This window comes from Macrobrachium nipponense, chromosome 9 (genome assembly GCF_015104395.2).
Source record: "Macrobrachium nipponense isolate FS-2020 chromosome 9, ASM1510439v2, whole genome shotgun sequence".
Lineage (NCBI taxonomy): Eukaryota > Metazoa > Arthropoda > Malacostraca > Decapoda > Palaemonidae > Macrobrachium > Macrobrachium nipponense.
This window is the reverse complement of record NC_061110.1, coordinates 66124154-66136156: the sequence shown is the minus strand read 5'-3', so window position 1 is coordinate 66136156 and position 12003 is coordinate 66124154. Positions and strand designations below refer to the sequence as shown.

The window sequence follows — 12003 nt, the reverse complement described above, 5'->3', positions numbered from 1 at the left end:
TTCTTGAAGTTCGATATCACTTGCTGGTCCATGGGCTGGAGGAGAGGGGTGGTGTTAGGCGGAAGATAAAGAACCTTGATGAAAGAATACTCAGCTAGGATATCTTCCTCGGGGCCAGGAGGGTGAGCATGGGCATTGTCCAACAACAGCAGACATTTCAGAGGGAGACGCTCTCTTCCAAGAATTTCTTCACTGTCGGGCTGGAACACAGATTTACCCGCTCAGTGAATAAAAGTCTCGTTACCCAGGCTTTCGCATTAGCCATCCACATTACCCGAAGCTTCTCCTTTAGCACTTTGTGGGCCTTGAAGGCTTGAGGAGTCTCAGAATGATACACAAGCAGGGGCTTCACCTTACAATACCCACTGGCGTTAGAACAAAGTGCAAGAGTATGCCTGTCTTTCATAGGCTTATGCCCGAGTAACTTCTTCTCTTCCTCCATGATGTATGTCCGACGAGGCATTTTTCTCCAAAATAGGCCAGTCTCGTCACAGTTAAAGACTTGCTGAGAACTGTAGCCTTCCTTGATTGTCATCTCGTCGAACGTCTTAACAAAGGCTTGGGCCACTTTCGTGTCTGAGCTGGCAGCCTCCCCATGCCGCACCACCAAATGGATGCCAGTCCATTTACAAAATTTAACAAACCAACCCCAAGAAGCCTTGAAGTTTGGGGTTGCCTTCTATGTCCCTTCTCCCGGCCTTCTGGCAGATTGCTGTCTCGGTTATCGTATCGCCAGCGATTTCCTTGTTCTTAATCCATACGAGAAGCAGCCTCTCCATCTCATCATACACATGGCTCCTCTTGTTGGAAAAAATATTCACGCCCTTGGAAGGTGTAGCAGCTTTGATGGCTTCCTTCTGCTTAAGGATGGTGCCTATCGTCGACGGAATTCGGCCGTATTTCTTAGCGATCACACTCAACTGCATGCCAGCTTCATACTTCTTAATTATCTCCATCTTCATCTCCATAGAAAGCTTCCTCTTCTTTCCGTGAACTTCAGCAGCATTCTTGGGACCCATGGCTAATAACATAAGTATTTAAGTTCACACACAACATGATAAAGTAACTTACAGTACAACGAAAGCGAAATCACTAACACAAATTTACGTTAACAAATGAAATCTACGTGAACAAACGAATTCCATGTGTGTACGATAATGCTGCCGAAACAAAATGGTCGAGGAACTCCCTTACGTAGATGGATGATGGGACAGATGCTAACCAATGGGAGAGCACAGTCTTACAGCAGTGACTAGCATCAGGAACCAATGGGAGAGTGGGAGGATGGTGGTGAGTCTACTGAGTTGGCAGCACGCGAGTTTTAAAATTGTTCTCGGTGGCCCAGGCGAATCTCAGACTTTACAGTACACCCTTTCGCAACCTGAATTATTTTTGTACATAGAAGCAAAAAAATCTTTCGTCTTTGCCTTCGTAACCTGGATTTTTTGTACGTAGGAACTTTTGTATGTAGGGGTATGACTATATATAATATATATATATATATATATATATATATATATATATATATATATATATATATTCACATATATACATACAAAAGTCTCTACGTACGAAAAATCCAGGTTACGAAGGCAAAGACGAAAGATCTTTTTGCTTCCTATGTACGAAATAATTCAGATTGCGAAAAAGGGTGTACTGTATAGTCCGAGATTCGCCTGGGCCACCGAGAACAATTTTAAAACTCGCACGCCGCCAACTCAGTAGACTCACCACCATCCTCCTGCTCTCCCATTGGTTCCTGATGCTAGTCACTACTGTAAGATTCTGCTCTCCCATTGGTTAGCATCTGTCCCATCATCCATCTACGTAAGGGAGTTCCTCAACCATTTTGTTTAGGCAGCATTATCGTACACACGTGGAATTCTTTCGTTCACATAGATTTCGTTTGTTAACGTAAATTTGTGCTAGTGATTTCGCTTTCTTTGTACTTTAAGTTACTTTATCGTGTTGTGTGTGAACTTAATTACTTATATAATTTATATATATATATATATATATATATATATATATATATATATATATATATATATATAAATCCTAAGTGGCCCCCATTGAAAAATTTATAGAAAATTTTCTAGCTTTCTTTTGAACTATTCTACACTGCTGTCGTTTACAACTTCAACTTCTTGTGGCAGTTTATTCCATGTGTCATATATCTTGTATATGAAATGTTCCCACAATGCGATGTGTTGCATCTCTTCAACTCTAGTTTTCATCCATTATTATTTGTCTGGTTTTCGTTTAATGCAAAGAGGTTACTGTCTACTTTTGTTTTGTCTTTCAGTATTTTGGATATGTCTATGAGTTGCCCTCAAAATCGTCATGTTTCTAGGTCATACATGTTCAGGCTCTATAGTTGTCTTTGGTAACCTATTTGCCTGATGGATAGAATTAACTTTGTGGATCTTGATTGTACCCCTTCTAGTCTATTTATGTCCTTTCTGTACCCCTTCTAGTCTATTTATGCCCTTCTAAGTGTTGGTGACCAAAACTGTACTGCATATTTAAGATGTGGTCTAACTATTGATGTGTAGAGCTGCAGCACCGTTTCCTTATTTCAGTATTTGAACTGCCTCTTTATTTATCCCACTAGTTTCTGTGCCTTCTTTTCAGCTTTCATGCATTGTTTTGTGGATTTTAAGTTCTTGGTAATAATAACTCCAAGGTCCTCTTCTTGTTCTACACTATTTATGTCATTCAAAGCAGCATGTAGTTGGCATAAGGGTTGTTTGTTCCTGTTCGTAACACTACATTTATCCAGGTTAAATGGCACTTGCCGTGTTTTTATAACTCCTATTTTCCTTAGATCATTTCCTAAACTTTATACTGTATCTGGGTCTGTTGCATTTATACCTAGTTTGGTGTCATCTGTAAATTTGGCTATCCTGCTAGTTAAGCCTACATCAATGTCATTAATGTAAATCAATAACAAGAGCGGGCCAAAGACAGAACCCTGAGGAACTCTGCTTGTCACATCTGCCCTTTCTGATTCTTCACCATTTATTACGACTCCGTTTTCTTTTAGTTAGCCAGTCTTCTATCCAGTCTACCATTTCTCCTACAATTCCTAAAGCTCTAACTTTTGTCATTAGTTTCTTGTGTGGAACTTGTCAAAGGCTTTTTGGAAATCTAAGTAGACTATATCTATTACCCTACTACTGTCGTAAATACCAAGTATGTTATGAAAAAACTCCAAGAGGTCTGATAGGCAAGATCTGTTTTGTCTGAAACCGTGTTGGCTGTTTAACAAGTTGTTTCTATCAATGAGTGAGAGACAGAGAGAGATTATAATACTGAGGATTGTTACATTATTTCCAACACCTGTAGATTACAAAGAAGTAGCAGGTGAAGTTTCTTTTGTGAATATAAGCATTAAATACATGCATTAAAAAACAAATTATATGATTTTGTTTTCAGTATTTCTATCAATATTTCACTTGTGTGCAGTGGATACACACTATCAAAATTTATATATAGCTTTACGATTTACACATTAATCTATCCATGGGGTGGGGGGCACGTGACCAGGTGGCCCCCCCCAACCTTACATCCGCCATTGGTTAGGAGTTTTATAACAGAAATATGAATGACTGCTCACCATGTAACTATCGAAGGGTAGACGACGAAAATAAAATTTACCAGAGCAATAACTAACTCATCTTTTATTACTTAGGTACCAAGTGTTCGATGATATTTCTTACGCGGAAAACGTTTATTACTATTCAAATTACCAATGAAATTTTTCATTTAAAGGAGCAATCTTGGCTTGAAAAAATACGAATGACCTGAATTGCAATAGTTAGAAGAAAGCAACTTGCAATGAAATTTATCTTATAAATGAAAATGTTGAAGGGCAAATTAAAAATGAAAGAACATTGAAGAGGTACAAAGGTTCATTTTTTCATGCTTGACCTGTTTCTCAAAATCAAAATTCATTCTTACTTTCTTCTCCTAGATCTCCAAAAGTGGCTGGAAATTTTATTTTCATAAGTTCCCAGATATAGTTCTACATAATAAGCTTGAAGTTTTTGTACGGCCATCTAAATCTAAGTTAAATAACCATATTTTTCTTCGTCAAACAAAGCTTGATGTAAAGCATTCATATCTTATACCAACCTTCTGACAAGGGAGACAACATATGGTACAGAGCAGCAGCGCCACCAGCGTCCTCTCCAGCGAGAATGACTCGATTAGGATCGCCTCCAAATGCAGCCACATTTTTCTGGACCCAAGTGAGTGCTGCTTGCTGGTCAAGTAATCCCATATTACCACCAGCAAATCCTCTTTGTGTCTTTAAGAAGCCTAAAAGGATAAAAGAAAAAGACTTTTGTTTTAGCCTTCGCATCAGTAAATTGCTATTTAGTAATTCCTGCAAAACGAAATTTAGTGAAAATGAAAATCAAGAACTAAAAAAAACTCTGCAAACGATAGATACCATGGAAATGATTATTTTTGGACCTGGACAATGAAATGACACCAACTGCAAACTGTCACTGTATGAAGTCTTGGTTTCTCGTATAAAGGACAAACATGATCATCTCTCTCCTTCATATACAAAATCATGACTTACCTAGATAACCAAGACGATACTGGGGAATAACAAGCACTACGTTTCTTTCCATTAAAAAGGATTCTTGGATTACAGCAGCTGATCCCACCACAAATGATCCTCCGTGAATCCAAACAATGACAGGAAGTGATGATGAATTCTTCTCTTCAGTGTGTAACTGGAATTTAGTTGTGTATAAGACATATAAAGGGATCACATATTCAATTGATAAGTTAAGAAATGTAAATTACACAAAGAAATTTCATCTAAATATTCCAAATAACGAGTTTCCAATAACTGAAAAACATTCTTCAAACTCTTCTAAAATATGGAAATTGTGTAAAGCCTACAAAAGTTGTAGAACATATGGGTCCAAGAGGAGAGCCCATAGCCCATACCAATCAATGCTGCGAGTAAGAAAACAAACCATTAAAAACAAAAATTGATGGTATGGCTATGGGCTCTCCTCTTGGACCCATCTTTGCCGGTATCTTCATGTGCTCGCTGGAAGAGCAAATGCTTGATTCTTGTCCCCTTAGTTACCATCCACTTTTTTATAAACGGTACGTTGACGACACGTTTGCACTCTTTAGAAGTCGGTTTGACGCCGAGAGGTTTTTAACTTTCATCAACTCATTTCACCCTAACATCAAATTCACCATTGAACACGAAACCAACAATCAGTTGCCTTTTTTAGATATTTTAATTACACGCTCCTCTCATGGCTTCTCAACTTCCGTTTTTAGAAAAAAGACATTCACTGGTCTTGGTACAAATTTTTATAGTTTTTGTTCTCTTGATTTTAAGATAAATGCCTTATTAACCATGCTTCACCGAGCCTTTGCTTTGTCTTCTAGTTGGCAATCTTTTCACAATGAAGTCACGTTCTTGCAAAAATATTTTAACAGCAACTGCTTTCCCACCCAGTTGTTCTTTAAGCATGTCTCCAAATTTTTAAATAATATTTTTGTTCCACGTCATCCTACTCCTCACGTTCCTAAATTACCGTTCTATGCTAGCCTTCCTTTTATTCACAATACAACTTTATATAAGGAACTCCACGCTTTAATGTCTGGTCATCTCCCTGCCATGAAAATCAAAATTATACCTACAAACCCACTGAATATCGGTAGCCTTTTCAACTTCAAGGACCGTTTGGATCCATTGATGACCTCATGTGTCATTTACAAGTTTACTTGTCCTCGATGTAATCGAGAACCTAATATTGGATCGACACATAGGTTACTTTAGGTCCGAATCGACAGTCATAGAGCTATCAGCTATAGAACTGGCACTAAGCTTTCGAATCCCGAATTTTCCAACATAAGGGATCAATACCGATAAATGTAGGTATTCGATCCAGTACAAGGACTTTCAGGTTTTGGGCAGAGCTTCCAATCACAAGGGTTTAACAATTAATGAATCTTTGTTTATTAAAAAACTGGTCCCCTCACTGAACACCCATGCCACGTCTACACCTCTTTACCTCTCGTGAACTGCTTACGTTTTTTGTTAGTCCCCTCTGTCTTCACACTCAACGGTTGGTCCTTATTTGTGTTTTTAACTGTGTTTGTTTTATTGTACTTTACATTGTGTATTTTAATATTGTAGCTTAATTTTATTGTACTAATTAGATATTGTTACTTTTTAGCTTGAAAATGAGGCCTGCTGGTTGGCTTCGAAACGTTGCAACTTAATAAATATGAGTTCCTTGACCTGTTGGTGTGCTTCCCTACCTTCATTGTATAGTTGGGTTTAGAGAAACCTCTGCCTGTTTAATATATACATATATATATATATATATATATATATGATATATATATATGTATATATATATATATGTATGTATGTTATATATATATATATATATATATATATATATATATATATATAGGCACTGGTAATGAATGCTAATAGTTAAAATTAGGTCGGCAACAGGTGACGCAAACAGATTGGAATGCGTAAGCAGCACAGCCTCGAGTGTTTTGGAAAACTTGAAAACATTAGTGATTTCCTCGGGATGTTGAGCAAAAAGGCAAAACATTACCAAGTCGCATTGGCAAGAATGCGGGGTGCACAAGTTGAGCTGGTTGGTCGGAAATCGTATGATTGTGACGTCAGAAAAATGCAGTTTTGTGTGTGTATGTCAGTTTGTGCGTCAAACAGGGCGTGTGCATGATACGTGCGAAGCTCATGTACATCGGAATCGTGAGTAGACTAGCATGCGTATGTTTGTACATCCATTAGGGCGCATGAATGCACAATATGTTCATAGTGTCGGAGAAATGAGGCATTAGACGACAGACTCGTGTAGAGGTTGCCAGAGACTCTAAAAAGCCAACGAGGCACTAGAAGATCCGTTGGAAAAGTAAAGAACACTTAAAAGAAACAATGACATTTATTTTTTCAGATACTACTCTGAAAGACTGATGGGGTTTTTGACAATGAGAATAGTGTGTGACAATTTTTAATTAATACGCTTATGCAGAGCAGTAATTGGGTTTCATGGTTTTGTAATTTTAAATTAATTTTTCTTGATTTTCATGTTAGTTCTTTGGGGAATAATAAAGGATCTATTTTTGCTTCTCAACAGTTTGAATTAGCCTAGATTCAACGACTGGTTTTAGCTACGGAAATGTCAGGTCGCTGGGGACGTCAAAAGGTAGGTCACGTTACTAGTTAGGATTTCTCTACTTTAATTGAACAGGGTCAATTAGACCCTGTAATATATATATATATATATATATATATATATATATATATATATATATACACATATATATATATATATATATATATATATATATATATATATATATACATAATATATATATATACATATATATATATATATATATATATATATATATATATGTATATATATATATATATATATAATATATAAATATATATATATATATATATATATAGTATATATATATATATATATATATATATATATATATATATATATATATATATATATATATATACATACACACACATACAAAAGGCAGTCCCAGATTACATCGGATATGGCTTACGTCGTTCCAAGGTTATGATGCTCTTCAAATACATTCATCAATAATTATTTCCTACATTATAGCGCATGTTTTGGGTTTACATTGTTAGTATGACAGAAGACAGGAACTTCAATATGGCTTCAAAGTGGCAGAATGGTCGAAATTTGGAGGTCTTTTGATGAAAAACTCAATCAAAATGAAAAGTTACGTCATTTTCAAAACACCCAAATGATTAAAAGTAAGGTTTTCTTACAATCTTCAAGGATGTCTTGGGTTACACCATTTTTTGGCTTTCATTGTGGATTTCTGCCGTCATAAAACTTCCATCTAGTTATTTTAAATAGCCTTTATGTATTACGTTTCTCAAACACAATAGGTGAATGAGTGTTGTATGCCCGCCCGAGAGAGTGGCGTGGTCGGAATGCGAAGCCTTGATTTGACCATTTTTGATGATACATTCTTTGTGTAATGTAAAATTTTGTAATGTGTGCTGATGGCAGCACTATTAGTTTGGGATAGCTTCTACAATCCCAAATTCGAGGCAATAATTGTTTTTACAGCTGCAAAATGCTCGAATATTCGAGAACCAGCCACGACTCTGGGTATAAAAGCTCAGAAAACGACTTGGGCATCCTCCTCCTCCTCCCCAGCCGCCCTTAGTTAGATTATCAGGAAATATCTCAGCAATCCTGAGTCACACAAGGACATGGAACTTGCCCATTAATTCTGTGATCGAGAAAGATTGTCCAAGGTCTGCTGTAAAGTCAAGTCAATGTGAATTTAAGTCCTTTTAGTGAGTTTAGCACTACTCATTCTATGTCCAGGAATTTTCTATATTGGTTTTCTAGTAATATCTCCTTCTAGTGTTATGTGTTGTATTTGTGAACAATTCAGCTTGCATTACGTTGTGCAAGAAGCAACATTAACTATCCGTGATGATTTCATATTCATTATTTCGAAACGTGCTCCTTGGGACCGCGTGGTCCAATCCATTGCTTGCATAGCTGTCACTCGATTGCATTAAATAGTGTCAGTTGTGCACAGCTATAGCAACTTTCTTAGTTTAGCTTTTTAAATAAAATTGTAAAACCTCTTGAATGTTTGACTGTCACCCTACCACCTGAGTTTCTGGTTTGCATAAGACGAATAATATCAGTTTTGGTCCCTCTCTTCCATGAAGGCCCAACAGGGGAGGAGCAATACTGTGGCCCACAGTGATAACTGCCCTTGGCTCATCACCTGGGATCCTTCACCCAGCACTGAGGGCATGGTTTAACAAAAATCTCCCCTAATTCTATGGGTGGAGCGGCATGCCATCCAACTCCACCCTCCTTCAAAGTTGCAAGGCAGTGATTTCTGTCATTCAATGCCATGCAAAGGTCGTCAACAAAAGAGGAAAAAGGGAAGGGGAAAATTTATAGAGGGAGGAGTATAATAGTTACAGGTCCCAATGTTCAGTTGAATACACAGCAAAGAGAGTAGGTGTAAAAGAGCATACACTCCCTGCAGTAGATCCCTAAGCTCTCACCATGTCAAGGGGTTAAGTTTAGGGGGATTAATTCTACCAAGTACTGTCAAATCACCTTAACTTTGACTATGGCTAAAGCATTTGAAACTTCCCTCTATTTCCACATTCTTAAACATCCTGAATCTAACTCATTTTGATCACTAGTATCACCTCCACTAATCAAGATTTACATTCTGAACTCAATGATGATTATAATCTCTTCTGCAGGCTTTTGAAGAATCTTTTGGCATTGGCTTTTATACCTGTAAGATGGCATATTTCGTCCTACTTTAAACATATTTCTAATTTTCAATGATATCATCTCATATCCACTGCTGTTGATGGTATAACATTCACTCCATCGTCTTGAATAGTGATCCCAGTGATTTTGTTTTCTTGCTTAACTCTTGTCTTTCTCTTCATCAATACCTTCACTCTACCTATTCTCCTCGTCACGTTTTTCCAGTGATTCAGTCCTCCATGCCTTCTCTCTTCATTTATCAATTCTGTTCTTATGAGCACTTCTAAATTAAGATCCTAGAACTTTGCTTAGTTCAATGCCTCCAAAGTGTAGTTAATACATATCTATCATGCTCTTCTTCCATCTAACTTTTTTACTTTTTTAACGAAAGTTTCAAGTTTCTCACTTTTATCATCGTTTTGGTTATCAAAGTTGCATTTACTTGCCTTGGAGAGCGTACATGGTTGAGACTACTTACTCCTCTTTGAAAGATTAAGCATTTGTGCAGAAATTGTAAGTTCTTTTCTTCATTACAATTACCGAGGCCTTATGCTGGCTTCATCCCCCTTGTTTGGAATATTGGTCTCACATTAGGTTGCTTCATCATTTCATTCCTGTCTCGACAGGATTTAACCAATAAAAGGTGATTTTTTTATTAGGAATCTTGCCCTTTTCTTAAAACTTCCAGGAGGCTTCTCAGCTCTTTACAGCATCTGTTCATTTGAACGCAAAAAGAGAACCCTTTCTGCCTTTAAGGATCTTGATCAGCTCACTGTATGCCACATGTATTCTGTAGATATCAATAACTTTCACCCAATCTGTCCAACACTCTATTCTCCTCTTGGTTCCATTCCTCCTGATATGCATAACTTTCATCATTCTTGGGACAGAGCGAATCTTTAAGAGTTAAGCTCAACCTTCATCCATTCCCACTCCTCCCCCGCCTTCTCTTTTGGGGGAAGGGTTGCTGAGCTAAAGAGGGTCATTAGGTTACCCATTCCCCCTTTATCTGTAAATTAGGGCAGAAAAGAGCCCTTGATAGCAGGAAATAAATGCCCAATAAATGAAACATGTGCATAATATCATAAGATTACATAATTGCACATGAAGTCGGTCGTAGATTAATCATGAAGCAAAATCAACATGCGCTTCGGGCAACAGAGGAGAGTGTTTTCATGTCACTTACAGTGGCGCAGCTGAACTCGGGACGTCTAACATAAAATAATAATAATAATAATAATAATAATAATAATAATAATAATAATAATAATAATAAAAGATTTCTGTTGACGGTATTATACTATTTTCATTTACCAAGTCTTGTCAGTTAAACATAGAAGGATAGAGAGCAAACTATTGCTAAACTGTCCTTAGGATATCCGTTAGACTTAACTTGGCCCTTTGTAAAAGCCATCAAACATCCAGGAGAAATGGGTTTGCAGCCCCATGCCCTATATTGATACAGCAGATAGAGAGACCTGGGGTTTTGAATGTGCATGGATCTGATGCAGAAGACAGTATATGTGTATGAAACTCGAATTGTTTAAGGAGAGAGAGTTGGTGTTTTTTGGCAATTATTGAGACAAAGATCATAAGGCAATGTATTCATGAATGGGAAGGACTAAGAGTTGTAGTACCTGGGATAGATGGAAGGTGTACTGCTGGGTTAGGGATAGCTCTTGAAGTATCAGGAGATTCTGGGAAAAGATGAATGCTTAGAAATGAGGTATTTCAAGATTGAGTATGACAGGAGAAACAAGTTGTGACAGCGAGTTTAAAAGGAGAGTGAAAGAAAATGTGTTTCTGGAGAGTTTGAGTTGGTATCTAGCTAATTTTAGAGAATACGGAATAGTTATACTGTCTTCTGCATCACATCCATGCACATTGAATGAAAATGTAAGTGACGAATAGAGAGAGTTGGCATTGCTGGTAAGAAAGGAGTTACCGGAATAAGTGAAAACGGAGTGAGTGCTGAGGAACTGGATTGTTGGAAATATACACTTCTAAAGAAGAATATTGGTTAGTATACTTAGGAATGAGAAAATGGTAAGAAAAGAGGATTTACAAGGTTATGTGTTATTACAAAGCAGATGGGAGCGCAAGTTCATGGATGTGATGGTGAGAAGAATGTCTATGGAAGCAAAAATTACAATTTACGATGAGGTTGTTGAGTACATTCTTATACATCATACCAATAAGTCTTTTGTGCAAGTACATGAACCAGCAAATGGTTTTGAAGTCTTTTGCATGTAATTTCAAACTCATTCCGGCAGTTAAGTATGTATGGGTTAATTATTGTTTGATTTGATTTGATTTGATTTAAATAGATTTTTGGCATTATGCCAAGCACTAGGGCAACTAAGGCCATTCTGCGCTGAAACGGAAATCGACAGCAAAAGTTTTGAAAGGTGTTACAGGAGGAAAATCTCGCAGTTGCACTATGAATCAATTGTTAGGAGAGGGTGGAAAGTAAGATGACGAAAGAGAATATGAACGGAGGTACAGTAAAAGGAACGAAATGGGTTGCAGCTAGGGGCCGAAGGGACGTTGCAAAGACCTTAAGTAATGCCTACAGTCTGAAATCGTATTTGATGGGCCACTTTTCCATCACCCTGATGACTGATCATGGGGAAACATTTATTTACGATACTATGAATAGTAC

General features: G+C 37.3%; 1 protein-coding gene across 6 annotated transcripts in view; it reads right to left on the bottom strand.

The window, feature by feature from the left end:
- LOC135218644 (cocaine esterase-like) overlaps nucleotides 1-12003 on the bottom strand; it is a 150643-nt gene that overhangs the window by 101306 nt on the left and 37334 nt on the right. For all 6 annotated transcript variants that reach the window (XM_064255087.1, XM_064255090.1, XM_064255085.1 and 3 more), the window contains 2 exons: nucleotides 4592-4748; nucleotides 4138-4323 (listed from right to left, as the gene is read on the bottom strand). In XM_064255087.1, the coding sequence (XP_064111157.1) occupies nucleotides 4138-4323; nucleotides 4592-4748 (343 nt within the window). The remainder of the gene's footprint in view (nucleotides 1-4137; nucleotides 4324-4591; nucleotides 4749-12003) is intronic.